This window comes from Lipophrys pholis, assembly GCF_963383615.2.
Source record: "Lipophrys pholis genome assembly, chromosome: 9".
NCBI lineage: Eukaryota > Metazoa > Chordata > Actinopteri > Blenniiformes > Blenniidae > Lipophrys > Lipophrys pholis.
In genome coordinates, this window is record NC_137639.1 from 22,679,255 (window position 1) to 22,706,583 (window position 27,329).

At 42.4% G+C, this 27,329-nt stretch overlaps 1 protein-coding gene across 1 annotated transcript in view; it reads right to left on the reverse strand.

Annotated features, from left to right (window-relative positions):
- The window catches only part of myh14 (myosin, heavy chain 14, non-muscle), a 33,564-nt gene extending 11,518 nt beyond the window's left edge, over positions 1-22,046 (reverse strand). Inside the window, exons 1-21 of the mRNA XM_080471118.1 lie at positions 21,884-22,046; positions 17,382-17,559; positions 15,104-15,310; positions 13,736-13,892; positions 12,275-12,302; positions 10,826-10,943; positions 8,603-8,650; positions 6,981-7,073; positions 6,789-6,852; positions 6,449-6,547; positions 6,188-6,331; positions 5,874-6,088; positions 5,630-5,782; positions 5,068-5,241; positions 4,574-4,747; positions 4,360-4,474; positions 2,594-2,799; positions 1,809-1,930; positions 1,553-1,622; positions 1,310-1,470; positions 216-324 (exon numbers count right to left, since the gene is read on the reverse strand). Of these exons, the coding sequence (XP_080327244.1) occupies positions 216-324; positions 1,310-1,470; positions 1,553-1,622; positions 1,809-1,930; positions 2,594-2,799; positions 4,360-4,474; positions 4,574-4,747; positions 5,068-5,241; positions 5,630-5,782; positions 5,874-6,088; positions 6,188-6,331; positions 6,449-6,547; positions 6,789-6,852; positions 6,981-7,073; positions 8,603-8,650; positions 10,826-10,943; positions 12,275-12,302; positions 13,736-13,892; positions 15,104-15,310; positions 17,382-17,546 (2,622 nt within the window). The 5' untranslated portion in view covers positions 17,547-17,559; positions 21,884-22,046. The remainder of the gene's footprint in view (positions 1-215; positions 325-1,309; positions 1,471-1,552; positions 1,623-1,808; positions 1,931-2,593; positions 2,800-4,359; positions 4,475-4,573; positions 4,748-5,067; positions 5,242-5,629; positions 5,783-5,873; positions 6,089-6,187; positions 6,332-6,448; positions 6,548-6,788; positions 6,853-6,980; positions 7,074-8,602; positions 8,651-10,825; positions 10,944-12,274; positions 12,303-13,735; positions 13,893-15,103; positions 15,311-17,381; positions 17,560-21,883) is intronic.
- Between the last annotated feature and the right edge of the window lie 5,283 nt (positions 22,047-27,329).

Here is a 27,329-nt window from a genome sequence, read left to right on the forward strand (position 1 = left end):
TCAACTCCTCTTTGTTTTTCTTCTTCTAACACATCAACCTTGCGAATAGATTCCCACTCACTAACAGGTGCCACACAATAATGAGACAATTAAGTGTTGTGATATAGAGTCACTTTGACTGACCCAAGTTGTTCAAATTTAAAAAAAAAAAAAAAAAAAAAAAAGGAAAATTCTCCTGCATTCTTTGAGTGTGTTGTAGTCACATGTGACATTACCTTTGTGAACAGTCGCCACCACCGCCAGTGCCTGAGTTTGAGGTAAGCAGCACAGTTCCTCTGCATCACCTTCATAGCGCTCAGCTGCTGCTGCTTCTTCGCGAAGGCTCTGAAACACAATCAAAACAAATACATCAGCATGAGAACATGAAGAAATCCTCTCCCAACAATTCAAACAGGCAGACTGAAAATCTGGCCCAGATGTAAAGTTGAAATGTATCAACATTTGTGTGCACATAAAAGAAAAAGGAACTTCCCTAAAGTAAGTGTCTGGTTGATTAGAGTAGAAAAATCACAAATAAATTTATGCTGCTTTCTGATAAAAGCAGTGAGCAGACATTTGTAGAAATGAGCAATTTCATAGAAAAATGACAAACTTAGCACCATAGACTACAAAAACAAACAAAATAGTAAACAAACTAAGGGGCTGAAGTCAAGAGGGTCTTTAAGTGATTGCCATTGGTCTCCCAATAGACTGAAGATAGAAAGTAGCTCTGGCTATTATTGCGCATCTTTGAGCTGTTCATTAGTGTGCACAGTCCATTTTATAAATACAAAACTCTAAATCTGATTATTGTAATACTGAACTGAGTGATCAAATATCATGTGAGATTAAACTTTAATACTATTTATGCAATATAACAATATTTGCTTTCCATTGTGTGATGGAGCAACTGATTAATCAGTGAAGAGTCCTTTTTGTAAACAGCCTCAAGGTGTGTGAACTTCAATTGATTCTAATTCACATGCTTCAAAAAACGTTAGCCAAATAGGTTTCAGTGCTGTTGCAAATCCTGAGTCACTGATAGGGGCTGATAAAGATGAAATATTAATGATGCTGTAAGAGTGAAACACAAAACTGCCAACATCAGAGCAGCGAGCACTGCAGCGAAACCCCACCTGAGTCACATGGTTACCTTTTGGTATCTCTTCAGCTGGATATACGATTATTCTATGTTGAATTTCTTTATTTTTAAAATATTTGAATGTTTTAAAATGTTTTCTTATTATATACGTAACAATTGACATATAACAGGATGTGCAAAAAGCTTGTTTGTAAAACCTGTTACACTCTGCTTGGGTTTAAGTCTTACTTGCGTGCAAGATATCCTCTGCAGGCGCTCTGTAAGTGAATGATGGTGTTGGTGATCTTCAAGTCTCGCTCTTCTTCCAGTTGACCCAGGATTCCAGCTCTGAAGAAGATTTTACTCTGACCCACTCTGTACAGGTTTGGCTCCAGATCCAAAGCCCTGAGCTGAACAAATACAGCCAAGATCAGTTTCTCCATCCAATGTGACAATTTTCTGTGAGCTTAGAAGCAATTAGAAGTTACTTACCATGAGCTCTGATGCTTGTTTTCCATCCATGAAAGTGCGAGGAATAGCGTTTGGAGTTAGGATCTCATATCTGGAAGAAAAACGTAATTTTAAGAATGTGGAATTAGGTGAGATATACGAGGCTGAAGATGTGTGCAAAAGGTCAGCAGCAGGTGTCAGAGAAGGTGCTTGAGGGGGAAATGTGAAGCAGTGAGAAAGACAGGGGAACAGATGGTTATGAAAGGTAGGTCGTTTCCAGCCAATGGCAAACTCGCACCTCTGTCTGAACTCCTGGAAGGAGATGCGGTTCGGGAAGCCTTGTCTGCAGATACGGATCCCCTCCAGAACACCGTTGCACCTCAGCTGGTCCAAAACCAGGTGGGGTGCAATTTTTCCAGCCTGATGGAAAGAGTGAAAGGGAGACTTAGAATTCTACCATGTAATAAAGGATAGATTTTGAGCTCAGTTAGGTCACATTTAACAACTCTGAGTTAAGCCTCTACAGGTTTAGACTGCTGGGAGACCCTGTTCAATGCACTGAGTAACAGGGAGAGAAATGCAAAGAAATAGTTATTCCCATTTACATCTCACCATTAAACAGCATTAAATTTGTGTGTCTCCCTTGATTTGAGCCTATGCTTTCTGCACTTTACGGCAGGTATCCCTGCAGCTGGGAGCCCCTGATGTTTGGCTTGTGGCCCCATCATTCCGCACTGTGTTGATTATTCTGTCCAAACCTCCAACAGATGTTCTCTACATCTGTTTGAGGTTTGTTGCAGTTAAAGAAGAGTTTTTATCTCCTCTGAGGCCTCTGCCTGCTCATGAGGGTTTGTAGTTTTTTTCTCTCCACATTTTTGTTTGCATCTCAAATGCTGTGAGGTGACTATTTTCTTATTCTCCTTATAATAATAATACAATTACAACTCAAAACAATAATAATACATTTGTAAAGCACTTTACATTAAAAATCTTAAAGTGCTTTAATTAACTATAGGCAAATTAACCCAGAACAAAGGATGAAGACAACATAAACTTTATCTCCTGTCAGGACCCTGGTGTCACCTTCTTGTCGTGGTTGGGGATGATGCAGCGGACGAAGCTTGGGTTGGTGTTCTTCAGTGTGGCCATCAGCTTAGCGAGAGACTCTTTGTAGAGTTGACCGACGGTCCTAAACATGCCCATCTTCGTTTTCTTGCCAGCTGTACCAAATGGGGCTAGCCTGCTGTTCTCTCCAGTTGAAACCTTGTCCAGACTCACAATCCCGTCCACTAGAGGAGAACAGAGAGCATGGTCTGAGCTTCAGTAATGACTCAGTGGAGTAAAAGATCAGACGTGACTCAGCATTATATCAGGGCTTGTGAAAAAGAAATGTCATGATATAAATATTTCACTGCTGCAGTCACATCTGTTATCAAAGCTTTGGACAGACAGTGATATCCGATGGATTCAGAGCACAAGTGGTTATTTGTGCATTCAGAAAAGCACACATGCACAGGCGCACACTGGCTGAATACAATGCAGGTGTCTCATGGGAAAATCTTTTTAAGATTAACCTGTTTGCTCTGGTCAAGTCTCGACAGGTTTCCCTGATGAGGACACACTCATAAAATATACTTTGTTCCTGATCTGAAAGCAATGTTAAAAATCCCTTCAGATACTTTATCTTCATATGCGGGACCTAATCCAATGAAACACACAGAACTGGGATTTCAGTGACGATCCTACACCAAAGATGTGATCAACATCTCATGACGTTTCAGAATATATGATGATCTTAGTTTTCTCACTTACGTTTGTTGATCCATATCGAGTTGGAAATGCCACAATCAGCCAAATAGCTACATTCATGACACTATCAAACCAACATCCAAGCTATTACCATGTTGTGAATCTCTACAGTTCTTTCAGGATCACATTTCTGTCTGCATGGCTAATTTGATATGTTTGTATTTTCAGAGACAAGTCACATTAATGCAACACTATATGTGTTCAATTCTTAAAGAAAGCATGATTTTCTTTTTTTTTTCAGCTGTCTCCTGGCCAGATGTTGAATTTGCACCAATAAAACTCTTCCGGTTTAAGTTTGAAGGTTGAACTGTTATGTGATCCTGAAATTAGGCGTTCGTGACTAACTGAGAACATGCTTCTACATTAATCGTTTCTACAGAATGAAAGAGAACTGCTTCTATATGAGAGAAATGTCACACAATCACAGCACTGTAACTAAAAGCCAGTTCTTGTTAGAAAATTTATGAGAGCAACAGAACAACACAGTTGAGACGCCGTGCAAATATCACAAAACTACAACACAAAAATCCACTAAACGGGAGACTAAAGTCACACAAAAGGCACCATACAGAACAGTGGGCAACTAGAGAGTAATGTAAGCAGGAGTGGGAAGGAGAAATGCAAGTACGGTGTGGTAAAAAAAAACCTACTGTCGGAGCCATTAGTCTGTATTGTGGCATAGGAATCAAAGAAGTATACACGAGGAAGAGTTTGAATATCTGGTGCAGGAACCAGGAAAAGGAGGGAAGGTAGAAGAACCACATGAGAGGAGAAAGGAGAGAAGATAAGAGAAGAGGGGGGAAGCAGGCAAGCAGGGGAAGAAGGAGGAGGAAGAGGAGGAGGTAGAGCAAGAGATAAAGAACAGAAAGATAGAGAGGAAGACAAAGAAACAGTGTAGTTAATATGATTTACACCCCAAAAAATCATAACTGACTTTTGACATAACAAATAAAACCATTTGCTGGATTATAAAAAAAAAAAAAAAACATTTTAAAAGCTGTCCAACTATGTAAGTAAAAGGGAGAGTTAATAATTTATACCATCCTTCCACAGCTCTGACACAAAACTATCAGATGACTGATGGAGAAGAGATGCCACGTTATCGTTCAGAGGATCCATGTTCTTCACGAGCCAATTGTCTGCTTTGTAGTCCACCTGTAGACGGACAGGACAAAGAAAAGAACCAGAAGATGAGACACAGCGTTGCTGGGAACATTTACAAGGTGGTTTGTGTTGGAAGAAAGTCTGTGATACCTTTCCAGCGTAGTGAATGATGGTAAAGTCTGCTGCCACGCGTGGCTGCTTGGATTTGAAGAATTTTGGGTGGTTGCCTTGCTCCTTGGACAACTTCTCCACAAAGGAACGGTCTGTAGCCCGAGGAAACCAGCACTCCTCATCCAGCAGTGCCAAAACACCCGGTGGCTGAATCTGACAGTAACAAGAAAGAGAATTAAAGCGAGGTGTGGATGCTCAAGTAATTATCTAATGACAACATGGTGGAGTGTGATGATGTCAAAAGTGCCAAATCGATGAAATAGTTCAAATATTTAATAAGCTGTATAATGTGAATTCACAAGTCGTGAAAATATGCAATAAACAATTAAATAAACAAAGGCCTTAAACATTTCCGTTTATGTGCAATTAATAAATATATATTATTTTCAAGTTTCCATTGTGCTCTAATTTTTTAGGTGCGCCTGTATATTGCCATCACCTGACAGGTGAAATGCGTTTCAGTGGTTACGTACCGGCCTCTCGATGAGGTCAATGCAGGGCTGCAAGTCCAGACCAAAGTCTATGAAGTTCCACTCGATGCCCTCCCGCTGGTATTCCTCCTGCTCCAGGACGAACATGGTGTGGTTGAACAGCTGCTGCAGCTTCTCGTTAGTGTAGTTGATGCACATCTGCTCAAAGGAGTTCATCTGCAGAGGAGAAAATAACAGCAGAAAATTCAATGTCAATGATTTATGTAACCTATAGAAAAGCAACCACTGAAATTTACAATCAGAGGATTTTAATTGATATTGCATTTTATTGTAATTATACTAACAATGGCTCTATGGTGTTATAAACTTTCTGTAATTTCTTGTTGAACTTTATTTCTTTCTGTTGGACACACTGCAACTTTGTTTTGGCAAGTGCAACATAAATAGATAACCCAGGCTCGAACCCCATTTGCGGTGGAAAGGGCATCTGATATAAAAAAATGCTGAGTCTCCAGCGTAACTTGTAATGACTTTTGGCGACCCCTGTAAAAAGGAGCAGGGCACTAAACCTTTCAGTATCAACAGAGAGTTGCCATGAACTCACCTCGAAGATCTCAAACCCAGCGATGTCCAGAATGCCGATGAAAGAGGCTCCTTGCCTCTGCCTGCGGTCCAGAGCTCTGTTGATCCGGTGGACCAGCCACTTGAACAGACGCTCATAGGTTGCTTTGGCCAGGGCTTCCACAGCAAAGTCGGCCTAGAAGAGGAGACGCTGTTTAACACCGGCCACGAAAAGACTGGATGCCTCTATCTTTGCGCCACAGATTTCCATGCGGAAGAACTCTTACTTGTTCTTTAGTCTGAGCTTTCTGCACATACTCTCGTCCCACTTTGATCCTCGGGTTGAGGATAGCCCGGGTGAACTCCAGCACGTTGATGCCCAGCAGATGGCACACCTTCTGAGCTGCTGTGTCATCAGGCATGGAGGCCTGATCCTGGTTCTTCTCCATCATGAAGCTTATGTTCCCAAACTGGAGCACAGCAGAGATCACCTTGAGCATGGCTGAGGAGAAAGAAGACGAGCAGAGAGATCATTTATATTATGGATAGAATGCACAATATACAAACTCTTGACTATTTTCCTTCTTTCATCCTCTCTTACACAACGACTCCTCGGGGTTGAAGCCCATTATAGCCATGGAGTCCATCGTCTGAGTGAAGTTGTCTGAATCGCTCTGACCAGAAACAACAATGGAGCCTCCGGAGAGAAAGCGATAGTCATCTGCACTTCCAAGGAGCAAGTCGGCTACAAAGAGAGAACGTATATATTACAATAGGACACAGACAAAATCTACTGGAGGATTACATTATAAAGCCAGTCTAGATTTTTTTTTTTTTTTAAATCACCCTTGTGGATGCTCACCTCTAGTTTCTTCTGTCGCTCCACATAGCAGCTGGTAAAATATGTGGAAGGTCCTCTCATCATTGGCCTGACGTGTGGCGCGGGACTTTTCAAGGAGGTCTGCATTCATTTAGTTATGGAAATGTAACGACAGTGTAACTCGCTGAAAAAAGTCTGAAATTCCAGCCTTTATGCAAGTGGTTTTATATTTGATGTAAACCCTTTTCAGACACATTGAATTTCTAATACCTGTACAAATGAACAACCTATAGTAAATCACAGTGTGTCTCCATGAAGCTTCACAAAAGAGAAGTGACTTTGTACACAGATTTGAATTTTTAGATCAAAAGCAAAAGGATACAGGTCTCAATGTTGGCACCAACAATGTATCCTCCCACGTCAAAATTAATGCGGATGAATTTACCCTGAAAAAGGAGAAGTGATTGCTTTTAGTTCATTGGTGAAAGTCCACTAATCGATGATCCCGGTGGTAAAACTGTCAGTAGACAAGTGGAATTGTCTGCTGGTGTAATTAATACAATTCCGCTCTTACAAATCTAGAGGAGTTGTCATTCTTCACAGTCTTTGCATTGCCAAAGGCCTCCAGAATGGGGTTGGCTTGTAGCAGTTGTCTCTCCAGCTCACCCTGAGAAGAACAGGAGGCATCCAATCACCACACAGGAGATAAGAGCGTCAACAAAAGACTTCCGTGGGGCTCAAAACTAAAATGCATCATTTAATCCTGCTCTGTTTCAAATACCTGCTGCTCACTTATGCAAAACACAAAATATGCATGACTCATCTTTAAAGAGCAATGACACAAACTGATGCATTTTAGGGCCCCAAAATAGCATCAATAACACATACACACACACACAAACACACACACAATGATTCTCAATATAATGAAGACTAATGGGCCCTCATTAGTTAAGCAATAGTTATAGAAAGGAACCAATCAGATTGAGGTGACAGGCTATTACTGTTTCAATGAATTTGAATTATTACATTATTGAATGTCAAATATTTAGTGTGAGTTGAGAATCACTGTTAAAAAGCAACACGGGATGCTGCAGCTTGGCTCAGCAAGCTGCATGCTGGCTGACTGTAATTAGCTGCAATGCATTACTGCTACTGTCGCATTGCCAGTGCAGCAGCAGCAGCAGCAGCAGCAGCAGCAGCAGCAGCAGCAGCAGCAGCAGCAGCAGCAGCAGCAGCAGCAGCAGCAGCAGCAGCAGCAGCAGCAGCAGCAGCAGCAGCAGCAGCCAGTGATGAACACCAAAGGAGGTAGATACAGAACGAGGTTAATGTGCAGAAACTGTCGAGAGCTGCCAGCCATTCGACAGACAGACACACACAGACAGCAAGAGGTCAACATGCTCATAGTGACAAAACGGAGCAAACAATGTGTACATATTCACAAAGCAATAGAGATATGTATTTACAGTTCTATTGATACACATGATGGCTGCGGCCACGCACCCACTCCCACACCCAAACCTGCGCTCACTCAACTGCATGCACCCGCACTGTACAAATCATGTTGTAAAAACCACCTCCGGAGCTGAAACACTTCACAGCTCCACAAAATGTTTTTTACAAGTCACCGAGAATAAGAGCAATCAAAAGAATGAATAAAACTGTGACAGAGGAAGAGATCCACACCAACGAGTTATTCAGAAAAAAGGCCAGAAAGTGCCATGCACAAAAGATATGATTCTCATGACGTAACGAGAAAATCATATCAAGTCTAGGAAATAATTCTACAAGAGAAATTTTAATTCCAAAGGTGATTCCCCATGAGTATTTTTTTTTTTTTGGAAATGCTTTCATACTCACATATTGCATACTCTGGTGAATTGTAGGGAAATAAATGTAGTGTGGGAGGGGGATTGGGTGGATGGATGAAAATGTGGATGGGATAAACAAAGAAATAAAAATAAGACAAATAAGACAACAATCACAACATCAACAACAACAAATAAAGAGATACAAACTCGCAAACTCAAATACAAGGTGCAGGGTTTGAGTGTTAATGCAGAACAGCATCAGTTCAAAGGTTTCCGGTTACTTCTGTTGAGTTAGTCAGAATCAGCGTGGAGCTCATTGAGCAGAAAATAGGACAGAAAAAAAAAGCAACGGGAAAGACATGACAGCAGGATGGCGGTAACTCACCTTGTTCACCAATGTACTGCCTCTCGTTAAGGACCTAGAGCCATCCATCTGAACATGCCGAAAAGAGCAAAGGACGAAGCAGAGAGGACAGATTGAAGGGAAACAAGTGCAGGAAGGAAAGAAGGTCAAAAATAATGCAGAGAAATGAAGAAGAAGGACTGAGAGAGAAAACCCCCAACTGGGTGAGACAAAAGAAACCAGAATGAAGAACAAGTCTGAATATCTTATGGGTAAATGAAGTAAACTCAAGTAATTTTACTCAAGATAACAGATGAATATGAAAGTATCAAAACAGAAGAGACCTTTTAAAAGGCCAAAATATAAGCCACTCCTCCATCCTCATCCTTCTTCACAGCAGTTTCACCTTCAGCATCCATCATCTTTCCTACATAAACGACCAAACCATCTAAACCTCATCGCTCTTCCTCTAACGTACTTAATATTAATCCAACCCGTTTCGCTCGCTCCCAGCAACAACCTCAATATCCTCAACTCCTTTCAGTTTGCACCAACATCTCATGACGTTTCAGAATATATGATGATCTTAGTTTTCTCACTTACTTTTGTTGATCCATAACGAGTTGGAAATGCCACAATCAGCCAAATAGTTATATGTGTTCAATTCTTAAAGAAAGCTTGACTTTTTTTTCCAGCTGGCCAGATGTTGAATTTGCACCAATAAAACTCTTCCGGTTTAAGTTTAAAGGTTGAACTGTTATGTAATCCTGAAATTAGGCTTTCGTGACTAATTGAGAACATGCTTCTACGCTGACAGTTTCTACAGAATGAAACAGAACTGCTTCTATACGAAATGTCACACAATCACAGCACTAGAACTAAAAGCCAGTTCTTGTTAGAAAGTGATGAGAGCAACAGAACAACACAGTTGAGGCGCCGTGCAAATATCACAAAACTACAACACAAAAATCAACTAAATGGGAGACTAAAGTCACACAAAAGGCACCATACAGAACAGTGGGCAACTAGAGAGTAATGTAAGCAGGAGTGGGAAGGAGGAATGCAAGTGTGGTGTGGTTAAAAAAAAACAAAAAAAAAACTACGGTCAGAGCCATTAATCTGAATTGTGGCATAGGAGTCAAAGAAGTATACACGAGAAAGAGTTTGAATATGTGGTGCAGGAACAATTAAAAGGAGGGAAGGTGGAAGCACCACATGCTCTTACTTTCCCACCAAACTGTTCCTCTAACGTACTTAATCTTAATCCAGCTTGTTTTGCTCGCTCCCAGCAAAAATCTCAATATCGTGGACTCAAAACCTACATCAGAGCCGGTTTTATGTCCTGAAGTCTTCAACTCAGCCGGTTCAGCCATCTCTATCCTCCATGTCTGTTCATTGTGAAGCCCAAACACTAAAACGCTTATCATTTTACTACCTGCACTCCCTGCAGTATATAACATGTAATCATAGAAAAATCTCACATCAACACTGAAAACAGATCAAGATTTAAGCTTTTAACAAAAGGCCTCAATATAGATACTTGAGCGGGAATCATTTTTAAGAACTCAGGCCACATCCGCATGAGCCAAAACGATCTTTGTTCTCCCCGGGGTTCCCAAAAAAAGATTCCGTCCACACATCAGTATGAACACGGCTCAACACGAGGGTTCAGGGTATGTAGTACACATGTTAAGCCTTTAGAGGCGCTGTGACTCACCAAACACACCAAAAACGCAGAAGGAGACATGGAGCACAAAGAAATTTAGAAGTAGACTCCTGCTCATAAATCTCTATACAACTCTTGGTACTATAGGTCTATGGCCCTGCTCCTCCTGCTGCTAGTGTAAGTTGATGACCTTTCAGACCGCGGTCGGGGGAGAGGGGTGTGATTCCATCATCTTTTTTTCCACACCACACCACAGGGTGTGAACGGCACACACCAGGGTTTTAGAATTACCTCACTCTGGGACCCATGTTAAAAAAAAACCAAACAAAAAAAGTTTTCGCACTTCTAAAACGCCGAGTCGTATGGATGATCGGCCAAAACCAGATAATTTACGTGAACCGGTGTTCTCGTGTGGACAGGGATGCTTGGCCTTTTCTTTTATTTATGTCCCTCGTTTTTTCTTAATTATTTTAATTTTCCCAGTCATTCACCTTCCCCCATATTCTCAATGCTACTCGGAGGTCCTTCTTCATCATGTGTGTTCTATTTCTTCCCATCATATTTTTAATTTCTCCTGTGGTGTCTTTGCTATGACATACCTTCACTGTTTCCTTGTTCTTACTCGGACCAGTGCCAGTTTTATGGGAGGACGCAACATAAGCCAGATACTGGATGACTTTCTTAGTGTTCTCCGTTTTCCCAGCTCCAGACTCGCCTCTGAAATAAATGAACACAGAAAACTATGTAAAGAAAGCACACAGTGGAAATGTACACAATAAAAAGGCCCATCTTAAACACATGTTCTCAAAGATGGGATGATATGTGTATCTATATAAAGAGAGGAAACCCATAGGACCAAGTGGGCCAACACACATTCATCACATCAATAAACACAGAGCTCATGCTGTGCGTTCGAAGCCACAGGTCTAAACAGAGAGCAGGTGTGGAGGATACAGGGTGGGTTAGACTGGTGTTAGTTTTGGAAAAGAAAGAAGAAAGGAGCAAAAAATAGCAGCAGTAAAACAGCTAAAAGAAGCAGAGGCCTCGTTCCAAATACACTCCGAGACTAAAGCAAGATGAACTCATAGAGAGACTCCTGACAATGACAGGAAGAGTCTGACAGGAAGCTATGACCGGGAGACAAGTGGCAGGCATGGTGGGCACAGACACACAACGGGATCTAATCACCGATTCTGACAAATGTAAGACTGTTCTTTTGAATAACTATAAATGAAGACTTAATCTACCAAGAATAAAGAAGCTGGGTTGCTTTCTAGAGGTGAGAGGAACAAAGTTAGTTCTGTCACAGAACCATTAACCCTGCGTACTGCAGATCTGGGAATGTTCACACAGTAGTTGGCGGACATCACTAAAGTCAAACAAATGTGTGGAGAACAAGCTACAAAAACTCTCAAAACAGAGTCTTTCCAAAGTCAAGCCATTTCCTGGAATATTTGATGGAACAAAATTCCAAGAGAAGATAAGAAACAAGCCACAAATGGAATATTTGATTTTTTTGGCACAATACTGATAGTGAAATTTGTTTTCTTTAGTATGTTTAAAAATAAAGTCTGCCATAATGTACATGTACTCAAAGAAAGATTTGGAGTTTTATTGCATTAAATATTAATTTAACTCATTTTACTGGTCCGGCCCACTCAAGATCACATTTGGCTGTATGTTGGCCTTGAACTGAAGTGAGTTTGACAGAAGAAGAAATTGAAAGGTCATGCAGCATTCGGTGTTAATTCATCACTCAGTGTCAGACATTCAGGTTTCTGGGCCTGGCCTCATCAGTCCAACCAGCTGACCAACCACACAGAGTGACTAAGTATTCACACACACACACACACACACACACACACACACACACACACACACACACACACACACACACACACACACACACACACACACACACACACACACACACACACACACACACACACACACACACACACACACACACACACACACACACACACACACACACACACACACACACACACACACACACACACACACACATCTCACTGTCAACTACTTACGTGCAGAGAATTGACTGATCTTCTCGATCTGTGTAAAAAAAAAAGAGAAAAGAAACATACCAAGGTCAGACAGCCCCTCAACAAAATGTCAACATTTAATGTAAACTTAACAAAGCTATTGGTATATTTTAGCGATTTGGGATTTTGTTGCGATTCTCACATTTTAATACTGCTCTGACTGACTGGAGGAGGGTATAAAACATTGTATGGTGAGAGACCAGCTTCAATTAAATGCTGAGCAACAACAAGCACTATTGATTATGATTGTGAGAGATTCATTATTTGAAGCACAAATATTTCAAAAAGAAATATATTTTGTAACTTCCTGTTAAAATCACAGAAAACGTGTATATAAGTAATTTGGAGAAAGTTGGCTGCAAAATAAATGTATGTAAAGTACTTGCACATGTCAAAACCTTACATGAGTGCATCAACACTAGAGGGTTTTCAGAGGCATTTCAGTCAGTGAGCGCTCACCTTTGCTTCCTGTAATACACTTATAACATATCTAGACACTGTTTATGATGTACAGGAGTGAAGAGGCTGTCTGGGACAAGTGTCATTGAAAAATGAGCCTCCGCCCTCCCGAACACTGTATGAAGCTCTGTGGAAACCACAGCGGGGATTCACACCTCGTGTTTTCATAGCTAATACGTCTTGTCTGAGTACACAGACGGATCCACTGTGGCATTCAAATCACTGATTGCTTGCTGACTTTTGGCATTTGACCGATGAGTAGTGCACACAAAAGCTGGTCTCCAGATCAACGGTTCTCTCTGGGCTGCCAAAACCACACCACAGCGCCAGTCAATGGGTGGACACTGTTTGAAACGCTGCTCGCATTCGCTTTAAAGATTCCCACGCATTCAGTGAGGAAGAATTCATACTGGCTCTACAGGTTTAATCACTGTGGTAACACACCTACAACCTACTCTGAGGTGTGTATGTGCATGTGTGTGCATGTGTGTGTGTGTGTGTGTGCGCAGGGGAAACCAACACTGGTTACACAGAGCTTCATCTGCCCTGTCCTGTTATCTTTGGTGAACTCCCTAAGGCAGAGATATTACTCAATCCACCTTTAACTGCTTTAAATGGATCCTGGGAATTCTGTCTATGTGGCTTCATAGAGCCAACGTGACAGGTGGAGTTACAAAAATGCCTGTTATGCATTGTTAATTATTTTACAGTATTATGTACATCAACTAGATGTCACAAAGCGTGTCAAAGTTGGGAATCTCGAATGTGAAAAAAAACAAACTAGAATGTTTGTTTTCCCTTTTAAGGCTTCTGATAACAGTCATAAGTCAAGAATACGCCACACCCTCAAACAGCATTCATGGTGTGGCCCAGTGATCAAAGATCAGATGTTACTCAGCAACATGTCACAGCCAGAGGAGCAGATAGGAGCTACAGGGTCAGAGTAAGCTAGAGTGGTCAGAGGTCACAGATAGTGTGAAGTACCTTGAAGCATGCTGCGATAGGCAGCCTCTGATATGGCGTAGATGTGTGGGGGCATCTCTTGGCGTTTTTTCCCTCGGTATACGTCCACAATGGCTTCAGTGTAAATGTTCAGGTTCTTGTAAGGATTCACCACCACACAGAAGAGCCCTGAATATGTCTGTAAGAACACACACACACACACACACACACACACACACACACACACACACACACACACACACACACACACACACACACACACACACACACACACACACACACACACACACACACACACACACACACACACACACACACACACACACACACACACACACACACACACACACAGGCCAGAGATTGAACATTACAGCAGCGTTTAACCCAGAAGAAAGCACATGTCTTACTCATTCCTACCTCTAGAACTGAAAAAAGGTTAGGTTTGACATTTCTCCACGTACACTGAAAGACTTTATCATTATATTTGTTTTATTCTGTATAATATTAGCCTATTAGTTGTTTTCCCCTATTTTTTAACCAGAGGCCATAATTATTTTGGGAAAAAAAAGTACATTCAAATGGTATTTTAATTCTAGGATACATCTGTAAAGAAGTGAGTCAACGTCAGCATTGAAATGAACACCTGTCTTTTACGGGACATCAGTTTCCCTGTTTACCTCTGATAACAGGTTTATGGGACAGCTTATCCAAATAAAGAGCTAAGGTAGCCACTAAAGAATATTGATCACAATTGATTTCAATAAGCGCAAAGAATCTGTGGATTTATTTAAAGCAGGAGCCCAAAGTGAAAGTGTGCTGCATCTAAAAGCAGCTAGTGACGACATTGTTCTCCAAGCAGAGTCGCACAACACCGGCAATACTCCGATCCATCATTCAAACTGAAGGGAAAGTTCTGAATGACAGAGGAACGTCATTCTCTGATCTCATACTGTAATACGCCTCTCTGAACTATTCAAACAATCCCTCTCTGCTCTCAGTCTATCGTCTAATTGATCTTTTCTCCTACATACTCCAATATTTATCCCCTAAGAGGATGTTTTTATGATACTTTCCCTAAAATGCATGTTGACCGGGTGAGTCTGTGATTGCTGGCTTCAGTAACTCTGTCCTGCTCATGTCAGTCCTGAAATGCTTCAGCCTCCCTTTTTCTACATGAGAAACCGGAGACGCCCCCACAGCCAGCTCACACACACGAGCAAGTCTGTAAACCGACTCCTCACCTTCCGTTCCACCACATATCAGTTACACAGGAGATGCCACCACACTCGGGGGGAGCACATGCATGTACACTACATCAAACACTGCATGAGACGCAGAACTGTGGTTATAAGCCAGGAAAGTCTTCAGTTTTGTGTTTGGCGCACTCACGTAGATCAAGCCGGAGTAATATCTCTCTCTGAGGTTGTGCAGCACCGAGGCCTCATTGAGGCAGGTGAGGTCGGCCATATCGTTGACTTTACTGAAGCGTGGCGGGTTCATCCGGTGCACCTGTTCTCTGGACAGAGTCAACTTCCGCTGGGATTCTGTCAGCTCCACGTCCACCTCATTGTCGCGTTCCTCTTTAATGCTGGCCGACTGCACCCAAAAGGAAAAAGAAGGTTAAACAGAGGAAAATGTTTTCTTGTGGATGGAATTATAGGAGTTTAACAGCTTCCTGCATTTGAGAAGATGCTGTGAAGCAGCTTTGTATCATTCGGAGGAGCCTTCTGAAGAGCTTCTGCTCCTGATAAGAGTAACTTTGACTAAAAATAAAACATTGCCGAGTAGTCAGTGACATTTCATTCAGCTCAGAAACTAACAGGACCTGAAGGCGACCCTCAAGGTGGATTATTTTTCAAACAGCTAAAAGTTTGTCTTTGCTCTTACTCTGCATTTATGGAAATGTTCATGTTTGTCGGCATGAAGCACTTTGAACTGCCATATTACTGAAGCTCTCTTGCTTTAACCTTTATATGCCTGTCACTGTTGGCGGGTTCTTGTAGGCAGAACTCTCATACACAATAAAACACACTTAATAATACCTGGATATTGAAACTCAATACACTTGAATAGATGTCAATTCCTTGAATTGGGCCTCATGCATCATTAGTAATCTTAGAGTGTAAACAAAGAATGAATTCTTTGAATTCAGTCAACTTTATAATCTTTGGAAAAGTTCCAATGTAGATCAGTTTCAGCTCAGAAGCGTGCTTAATTTGTCACTCTTACCTTTCTACCAAACTTTTCACTGCGCTATTGAACACATGCATAAAAAAGAGCAGGTGGTTCAGAAAGCTGCAGACAATTTTGACTAAATGAAAGAAAAGGGATCACATTATTCTACATTATCTGATGTCTCTTTTTTATGAGACAGTGTGAGGCTGCTGTCCGTGGAGATGGTTTTTGCCTCTGGACATCCGTACAGCAATCTCAACTGGTAGTCATACAAAGACATTAAATATTTATATCTCTGACCAAGCATTTCCTTGGTTGTTTTTTTTTAAATAATTTAAGGTCAGTCTAATGACTTTTACCAACTATCTATCAATTTAAATGCAAATGTGTGTAAAAGTAAAAATGGTCATAATGCATGTTAATACATGCACTTATTACACAACCGTGATCCAGTCTTTCAAGTTTTCAGGAAACGCAGCAGATCTCCAGGTTGTGAATGTATGAGTGATTAAAATGTTGAGTTGAGTCCCTCATTGGGAGCTTCATGGTATGAGTGTGGTCGTCCTCCACCAGACAAGAATAGATGGTGACAGAATCGAGCAGAGAGGAGCTCTTTTGTCACGCTGTCGGTCTTGTGCTTGCTGGACAGGATGCAGGGAGCTTTGACTGTGTCAGAGGATGCTGCTTTGCTCTACTTTATTCTCACTGTATCCTCACATGCACAACACACTAAATTTACTGTGTGAGTGTCTGTGTGTGTGTGTGTGTGTGTGTGTGTGTGTGTGTGTGTGTGTGTGTGTGTGTGTGTCACAGAGACCACATTAGTCACAGATTGAACTGCATTCTCAGAATATGAATATGAAACTGGATGCGTTTCTGTATTTCTTCATCAGTACCATTCTCAGATCATGAGTGTAAAATGAAGTCAGTGTCTGAGTGATGGCCTCTTCAACTTTAGGAGTCTGAAGGGGCGTATTGTTCTATTCATAGAGCTCTTTATGAAATTGGCCTCGTAGAGAGAGGCAGAATCAAAGAATGGACGTCACATTCATAACTCACGTCCATAAAAGTGGCATCAGCACTATACAACTGGCCAGACAGAGTGGAGCAAACTAATGATATGACAAGAGCCTTGTGATCGTCACTAAACGTGTTTGAAAGCATCACAAGGCAAAGAAAGTCTCCAGGAAGAATAAAAGAGGGTTATTACACAGGGAGCAACAACTGATAGAGTAAGAAAAAAAATATGAAGGTGCACACACCCTGTGCTGTGTTGCCTCGCCCACCTGACACACCTTCAAGTGAGGTCACACACTTCACAAGAGAATTAACACTGTGATAGTAGAAAGCAGGACTGTGGAACCAGGCATCTAAAAATAAACAGCATCCAGCCCCGAATCCTCTCGATGCTCTTTACAATCTGCGTGTTTTGAGTAGAATGTTTGTGCTGAACCAGAAGCTGAGGAGTCGGTCACTTCTGATGACAGCTTACCTCGAAGCCATGCTTCTCTGACGCCACCCACACCAGCCTCTTGGCCGCCCAGTCGGCCTGGCTGGCGGCAGAGAAAGTGGAGTCGGAGTTGGAAGACCCTGGACTCTCGCCCGAAGACAGGAAATGGGTGACATCGTTGGCAACGCCCCCTGTTGGCCTGGCCATGGTGCTGCTGGCACTGTGTTGGGAAAAAAAAAAAAAGTGAGTTCACACTGAGCCATTTCTTGCCACGGGCTCACGGTCTCGTGGGAACTGGAGCTGTGAGGGAAATGTAAAGTACAGTTAGACAGTGACACTGATTTGATTCTGTGTGAAGACCACACACACACACACACACACACACACACACACACACACACACACACACACACACACACACACACACACACACACACACACACACACACACACACACACACACACACACACACACACACACACACAGTGGCATGCAGGCCACATACAGTCGGGACTGGGCCTCACAGTTGCCCTATTTGAAAGACACAGCAAATCAAGGAGAAGACAGAACCGGAGGAAAGACAGAGAGTGGAGGATGGAGGGATGGTGAGAGAGCGAGGCACATCAATCGGCTCTGTAAACTGACATGACAGTCCGGGGGTGGGGGGGTGGGGTGGTGAGGAGGGCAGATAACGGTGGGAGGCGATGGAAATGGACTGAAAGTATTGTTAAATGAGAGAAAATGGAGCCTCCTTCCACTGCACGCACTGGGCTGAGCAGCAGTACAGCTGCAGAAACGTCCTCATGGAGGACAGGCGGGTACACTGGAGCCAAAATGCTGATTCTCCTTCGGGGGCTGGCCTTCAGGGAGAGGTGAGGTGTCAGCCGCTGAAAGTGGCAACTACTCTGATACATGAAGGCCATCCACAGTCACAAGGACTGGAGTCCAACTACAGGATGTTTTTTTTTTTCTTTCTCTAACAAAGGGGTGATAAAAGGCGCAGCTCATGTTCAGCTCAGTGTTAAGACTTTGTTTGTATGGGCAGTACTGTGAAAGATTCAGTCTAACTGGACACAGGAGTGATGCACAGAAAGGGCAAAGTAAGTACAGCTTTCAGAAGAATTCAGGAGTGACTGGCACACCCCGCATGGATCTACTGGAGTCAAATGCAAAAGGTATATAGGGATCGTCTTCTCCTCTCTATTTATAGTTCAGGATTATCATACAAACTCCGACAGAGGATGATAATTATTAGAATGATAAAATCACAAAGGTATTGAGGAGAGAAGATCTACAGATTAAAAAAAAAGGCCTGTGATGTTGAGGAAACATCCACAGAATAGAATTAGATCTCTTACTGATACAGCTACTTTATGCTCAGGTTAGTGAAGACCTGAGAATCCAGGGCAGACTCAGGGCAGAGCCTGGACTAGGAGAAAGTTTGCATGTTCTACCTGTTCATGTGTGGATTTTCTCAAGATTTTATTTCTCCCACAGTCCATTCATATACATATTTGGTAAATTGGTGCCTCCAAATTAACTTCAAGTGACAGTGTGTGTTTGTCCTGTGATGGACCAGCGACCTGTACAGATTGTATGCTGGTATAGAAGATAAACACACGGCCAAGCTTACCACTGCTCCAAAACGTTCAGCAGATCACAGGAGTGAATGATAAAAAAGTGCTCATAAGCTGCTGCCTTTAAATGTTGGTTTTCCTCAGAAACCATGAAGGAAAAGCAGAGATCCTCAATAATTCTGATTTTACTTATTAGTCATTGTTAGAAATGTACTACAGACTGCGTGTTTGTACATCTTCAGAAACTGTAAAAACCAAGGTCAGGATCAAATAAGCTTAGTTGATATGATGTGATTAAAATGGAAATATCATTGCACCAATTATAAGATTTATGAAGGCTCGAGTTGACTCAACTTCTGTTTAAACAACCACAGAAGACAGAAACGAGCACAAGTTTGAAGAACAGCCGATTCTGGTCACACAGGTAGGTTATTGTACCGGCATGTGCTGTGACTGTTTGCTATAAGGCATCTCCATGCCTGAACAGGTATGTCATCAAGCCTGATTCTTGCTATGTCTCACTCTCAGCAATCTTTTTTTTTTTTTGTCTGTTCATCTGTCCCCAGCCCTGCCGTTACCATACCTGTAACTCCAATACAACTCAGGGTGTGGAGTAAACATGGTTACAAAGGACTCGTCACCACCCTGCCAGCCAGCGTGGAAAATATGTGATCCCTCTCTGGCATTAGGCAGCGGTGTGTCTGGTATTAAGGTCTTGTGGTGTTGTGGACATTTCTCATTGTCAGAAAATGACTTCAAAATACCTGAAGCAGTATTGTGTTGCTAAAAGTTGTAAGAACTGAAAACAGCTGTGAGCAGGGTGTGTCACTGAGCTCTAGGTGACATTATCAGACATAAATTCCAGAGAACAGGTCACAGATATTTCGTTTTGACAGGTAATGCTCTTAATCACCTGGATACTGCTGTTCTTTTTTGTTTTTTGTTTAACAATCATTACTGAAAGATGAGTAAGTAATGTGACTGTCTGGGTTCATTACCTCACTAGAACAGGGCATATAAGTTGTAGGAATGATTGAGCAACCAAGTGTGTAGTGAGAGTTTAACAGTATTGTGAACCTACATCAATTGATCGATTAGGAAATTGAATAAAGGGCAAACATTAATAGTGCGCAATTTTGTTAGAATTAATTTTTCTTCAATATTATATTATATATAATATTCAATTCAAAATGCTCAGCTTGAGTATGTGACAAATTCTGACAACCATATATTGTTTTTAACCAGTTCGGGGTATCAAGCCACTGAAACCGATCCAACAGCAGCAATCGTCAGTCCATCACAGGGCAAACACAAACAGACACGCACTCACATTCACACTTGTGGGGAATTAACCTCGCCTACATGTTGTTGGATTATGGGAGCAAACTGGCAACCCAGAGAAATAATGATGCAGATTGAAGACGCAAACTCCACACAGAGAGGCTTTAGCAGACTCAGACCCATGCCTCCAACACCATTGTCTGGCCTTCTCTGACTACCAATAAGGGAAGAAATACACTAAAAAGCCATAAAACTCAAAACCTCCCACTTGTTACCTTATTTAATAGTTCGAAGGAATTATCTGCCTTTTTCTTATAATCATGTAAAAGCTCCCAATTTGAAAGTCTTAACATCACCACCTTGTACATTTCTGGGATTCCAACTCGATGACACTGATGCCAGTGATCAGGTATTTGATGACAAAGCAAAGACGCACTTCTACCAATGATTGAAGATGTTTGAAGAAATGTGAAGTCTGCATTATAAGCATAGGGTATGTAAATCCCCCCCCCCCCCCCCCAGATCAATACTGTTCCCAAGTCAGGAGTGGTGGACTTTGCAGTATAGCTGCAGTGTGTGTACGGTGGTGCTGAGTCCTATAGATGCCAGTGATTCCGATAACATCTTCACACAAAGACACACACACACACACACACACACACACACACACACACACACACACACACACACACACACACACACACACACACACACACACACACACACACACACACACACACACAAAGAAAGAGACCTGAGGTTGTCGCAGTACAGCCTGACCAAACCAGCGAACCCGTCCTGCAGCAGCTGTAACTTGCCAAAACCTGACTGCCGCCTTCCCTAGCAACACCCTGAACACTGAGCAGCAGCCCACAGACAATACCTACTGAGTTTGAACTGAGGTCATTCACTGCAGGGGTCCTCGGCTGTGTGTGTGTGTGTGTGTGTGTGTGTGCGTGTGTGTGTGTGTGTGTGTCTGAATCTCTGCATGTCTGTGTGTAATTACTGTGTGGGTGTCTATGCGTGATTGTGCGTGTGTTAAAAGGGTGGGGGAGCTGGAAACGCCTTTTCTTCAGCTTTGATGTGAAGTGGCAGAGCACCGGGGAGGATGATGATGGTGATAATGATGATGATGATGATACTGTGGCATCTGCACACTCATTGTGGCCAGGGAGGAAAGGTGACTTTAATAAACCCCTGGCTAGAATAAAGACACCCCAGCTGCAGTTTGACCTCCATTAATTAACCCGATTCTTTTTTTTATTATTTGTTCAAGTGTGGCGCTGTCTCACACCATGACGAAGACAACCACACCTTGAACGTTAGACATGAACAATCACATGGGCTCCAGCCTTTAATTGACTTGGCGAGCCGCGGGGACGAGAAAGAGCCATTTTACACTCGTTTCCCACCGTTGATGTTATTACACACATATAAACGTGGGGCTTTAAATCATATAGGTCGGAATAGTTCACAATTTCACGGGGCTGTTTTCCTTGGAAAGACTTCAGGTCATGTCGAAACCTCCTCGGGAAAAACGCACAGACAAAAAACCGACACGAGCTCCTCCAGTGTTTGGGATGAAGTGAGCGAGGTAAGCCTGCTCCTCAGAAATATGATACGTTCAGGATATTACACCGGCTATTTACGAGTTGGATTAGTGTAAAGGCAATTAAATGTCTCACCCTGCGGTTCCGCGCTGAGTCGTGGTTAAGGCTGCGGTGTGAGGAGAACCGGGTCGGGGCTGTTTCTCGGGTATTTTCCGGTCTTGATAGGTGTGTAGCCTACTGTATATGCGGCTTTTATCACCGCACTGCTCCCTGAGAGGAGCCGCACACACACTGGGAATAAAATAGACGGAGAGCAATGAGGGCAAGGGGAAGGCTTCAACACCGCACGCCGGCTTCCTGCTCGGAGACCAATCAGATGAGGGCAGACGGGTTTAGGCCTACAGACCTTATGAAGTGTAGACAACGCTCTGACTGCCGCGGAGCAGGAAATAGGGCCGCCTACTTGGTCCGGTCGTCAAACCTGTAAACACAAAACAGAAGCGACCAAGATACAAGACACTACGAGCACACTTACCTCTGATAGACGCCTTATTATAAAACGTTAGTTAGTTGTCTCTCTCTTTTTCTCAGTTTTCCTCTGTTTTTCTCTGTTCGTCTCTCTTTATCGTCTCTCTTTATCTCTCTTCTCTTCTCACTCTCTCTCAAATTGTGGTTCTAAAGACAAATGTATTTCACTTGTGTCGGCCTTTGATATCAGAGATCAGAGGCAAGGACGTATCGGCCTTTGCTAAAGACTATACGTCAGCTGCAGCGGCAGTGACGTCAGCCAGCCGCTGAAAAACTCGCAGGCCACGCCCCCTCACAGCAGCCACGGGTTCGGGTCTGTGGGACCCGTTTTCATTTTTTGTCAAAAGAAAAAACATACTAATAATTCATTTTGTAAACTGAGACTCATTGACCTTGGCTCATTTTCTGTGAAGATCATATACCAGAACAAATTTTTAATGTCCACATACTGTACACGCCCCCTACACATTTATATTACATACAGGGTGTCCGGGTCCACTGGACCCAGGGCTAAGAACAGTGTGGAAATTGAAGGTTCTATTAAAGGCATCTGTGTGTTGTTGTAAATTTCAAGCACTACCACCCGTCTGCTCCCACATTCCTGCACATTTCACCCTCTTGTCTTCTGGGAACCAATGTCGCTACCACAGTACGGTATAAAGATCTGGAAGTGGAGAAGGTTTAGTGAGGTTAGGTTTCAGCTACTCAACTGAAGGAGAAGGATGGGGAAGTTACATGAGGTTGACAAAGAGGCAGGGGCGCTACAGGTAGGGGAACCAGAGACTGGGAATCCAGAGGTTGGGGTTGAGGAGATGCTAGGTAGAAAGTTCTGTTGTTCTAGTGGGTGTGGCACCAGCAATCTCCCCTTGAATACTCCTCTTGATGGCTGCAGAGGAACATGGAACATGTTTTCTCTGGATTTGAGGCCTCACCAAACCTTCCCCAGTTCCTTGAGAACGAGGCATCTGGAGTTTCTCTCTGTTTCACTCTGGGTTCAGTGCCATCCAGATGACAAAACATTTTACAACATTCAGTATGTCAAAGAATATCTCCAGTGGTCATAGGATCCTCATTTTGCAGCTGTACAGTCACCCTTCTTTTGTTATGTCATGAACCATGATGATCTGGTTTTTGATGCTACTGGCCACACATTCTCCCGTCCCTGTGTAGAGTACTCATGAGTTTCCCTGTAGAGACTTGTAAGTTCCAAGGAGGAAGTGCCGTCACGAGCAGCCCAGATCTTTATACCGTACTGTCTAAAAGGGTAGCGAGATTGGTTCCCAGAAGACAAGAGGGTGAAATGTGCAGGAATGTGGGAGCAGACGGGTGGTAGTGCTTGAAATTTACAACAACACTCACACACACACACACACACACACACGCACGCAGAGATGATGAGAAAAGAGTTTCTCCACAATTTCCACACTTTTCTTAGCCCTGGGTCCAGTGGACCCGGACACCCTGTATGTAATATAAATATGTAGCGGGGGTGTACATTATGTGGACATTAAAAATTTGTTCAGGTATATGATCTTCACAGAAAATGAGCCAAGGCCAATGAGTCTCAGTTTACAAAATTAATTAATAGTATGCTTTTTCTTTTGACAAAAACTGAAAACGGGTCCCACAGACCCGAACACCATACAGGGGTTAAACTATTCAACTGCACAGTTTATTTCTCGCCTCCAGTGCTTTCAGAAATACATTTCCCTTAACTATTAATAAAGGGGAACGTTTTTGTCCGAGCGCCATGTTGGTCCGGTATTAACTACAGGAGCTGACAGCTGTTCGTGATGCGTTCAGGTGCATCACGTACTGCACTCGGACATTTTAACGAGCTGCGGCGCAGCTCGTTAAAATGTAACAACAGTAGCGATGTTACAAGCTAAATATGATTAAAATATGACTGATCGTCTTGAGCGAACTGGACTGGCACACGCATGCGCAGCACACGGCAGTGCAGAAGTCCCGGCAGTGCGGCACCCACATAGTTCGGCCAGGGCGGTTGGCACAGCCGAAACACATTTCTTCTTCTCGTCATTCTTACTGCATATATTTACATTTGTAATACTATCTATTTTTTAATACAGAAAGATGAGCTATATTATATATTATCATCTAAGAGTGTTTTGTGTGTGTGTGTGTGTGTGTGTGTGTGTGTGTGTGTGTGTGTGTGTGTGTGTGTGTGTGTGTGTGTGTGTGTGTGTGTGTGTGTGTGTGTGTGTGTGTGTGTGTCTATAAATGGACTATATGGATATTGGTTTAAGTATGTCATTGTACACATGCCAAGGGCCATATGCCTGAAATGAATGAATTAAAAGAAAAATAAATGTAAATATTTTTCCTGATCTATAACGTGTCTCTTGTGTTGTATCTTATATATGGGTTTATAATGTATTCATATTATTTTTCAACTTAAAACTATTGAGTAATGCACAATCTGCTTCTGCTTCGCCCTACATGGTCAAGCTCCTCCTTACATTGCTGACCCCATAAAGCCCTACAGCTCGACTCGGAGCTTGAGATCGTCTGGGCAGAACTTGTTAAAAATTCCACGTACCTGCTTTAAAGAGACCGATCATTCAAAGCTGCCGCACCCCGACTTTGGAATGAACTCTCACTCAACCTGCGCTCAGCGGACATCTTTAAAAAGTGCCTAAAAACACATTTGTTTGCCAAAGCATTCTAGTTCAATCGACCCACGCTGCCACTGACTCTCGGCATTTGTTGTGTTTTTAAGATGTTTTTTTTTCTTTTATCTGTTTTTATCTGTAACTGTGAAGCACTTTGTGACTCTATAAACAAATAAAATGTACTTACTTACTTACTTACTTACTAATGGATATTAAAATACGCCAAACCATGTGTCCAGTATCATACCTACATGCAAGAGGTTTGCTGAATCCCCCCCCCGTGAAAATCCGTTTCGTATTCAGCGAGTTATGATTGATTAAATGCGCTGACACTTCATTGCTTGTCAAACTGATTACATTGAGCGGAGGGCGACCGGACCAACATGGCGGCGCCAGGCGTCAGCGCCAGTAGGTAATATGGGTCAACGTGAGTCTGCTCTATAATGTCTATGTTTTGGCCGAGTCTCGGAGAGAGGCGCCTCCAATCACAGTCTCACCCCGGGCCGCGGACCCTCCTCCCCGACATAGCCGCGGCCGTCCGCCCCAAAATGGGCACCGAACGTCCGCATTGACGAATCACGTTTCGCGTAAGAGTGACGTCACCACGACTAGCCAATAGTAGCCCTGCAGAGGCGGGACTATCTGAGACGTAAATGCTCTGTGGCCAATCAGAGCGCCGGAGCAGGTGCCGAGCGGCTCTGTCGCGCTCGAAAAGGGAGATTTGCGCGCCCTTTGTTTACCAGCAAGCGGCGGCGGGTGTCCTCAGACACCGATCGTCTGAGCCCGGAATCAGTCCATTTCACCCACAAACATCCACCGATGGCGTTACTCAGTCCCCGGGCGTGCTTCAGACCGTCCCTGCCTGAACCAAGTGGCATCAGCGTTCAAGGCCTGCTGGTGAACAGTGACACTAAAGGAGTCTGCTAAATCTACTAAGTGGGTGCAATAACAGGCACAGGGGGAACATGCAAACCTCACACACTAAGTCCCTGTCAGCCAACAAATGTGTCTTCTTGCTTTAATGCACCACTATACCTCGTAAAACAGTTGAATTTGATATGTATAAGGACAACATACACGTCCCCATTTCTGTGTTCAAGTTGTATTTCTGAATGTTTTCTGGGCATTTTTATAAGCCTGCAATTTATGACATGTAAGCAACTCTTATTTTTAAAAATACCACATGTGTAATATAAATTATATAAACCATACATCTGCAATAAGCTCATCTATTAGACATAACAGAAAATCCCTGCTTTAATTTGTTTACTATACAAATAGCCATAGTTTCATTTTTATGAACTTTATTGTTCCTCTGAGAAATATACTTTTTATGTGGAGGTTTTATTTATGTCAATTGATTTTGAATGCCAGGAACTGGCTACGTAGTAAATATTCCAATGAAGCAACTCTGTTTTTAAAGTTATAAAGTATTGATTTCTGAGAAGGTAAAATAACCTTGTTTGGTCGGTTAAGGATATAATTCTGTGGCAGACAGAGCAATCTCTCTTGTGAAAAAATACATATAGACAGCTGCTTTTCAACATAAAGGCTGTTATATATTAAATAACTAACAAAAACCTGGACAATATTGATATGAAATAGACTTATGGCGTATGCTGTGAGTTAACCAGGTTACTTCAAGGAGAAGAAATGAAGTATCACACTATAATTTAAACTGAACCGCTGTGTTTTATTTCTCTACAACACAGTCTTGTTTCATTTGGAAGTGCATTGTGGCTGAGGCAGCTCTGAAATCACATGTCCCATGTTTGAGCAGTGGTTTTCCATGCTTCTCAACACAAATTGCATAGAAAGGGTATGTACAATTTATATCACCTCTCTAATCTATGTAAAAACAGGTAGTGATAAAAATTATTTATTTCAGTCACTGTATAAAATTGACTTTACTGTGAGTATGAGACATCTCAAGCAAACAACCAAAATATCAAACAACCGGTCTGTTACTCCTTTCTCTGTGCGGGTTTAAAAACACAATTGTCGTCAAACTGATGGTGCTGCAAGTTCAAGTTACATCTCATGGAGGTGGAGGCAGGGTGACCCACCGCGCAGCCTATAAATAGAACATGGCAGCCACAGAGGAGCAGTGTGAGGAGTGAAACAAACATGGAACTGCATTAATACTAACTGTAATAGATAACACTATATCAATTAATCCCTTAGTCCCATCTCAGGTCGTATGAGTATATCTTTCTTGTGTTCCGCTGCTCTCAGGTGCTCCTGAACTAAACCTGCAACAGTACCATGTTGTTTTGGAGCTTCATTAATGATAATAGTCCCCATATTTTAGTCAGGAGCAAAGTACAAAAAACAAGTTCCCAATATGTCCGTAGCACAGGATGATAACCACTTGCTCACATTTCCTTCCAAAACATTTGTAAATCAAAGACTTACATTTT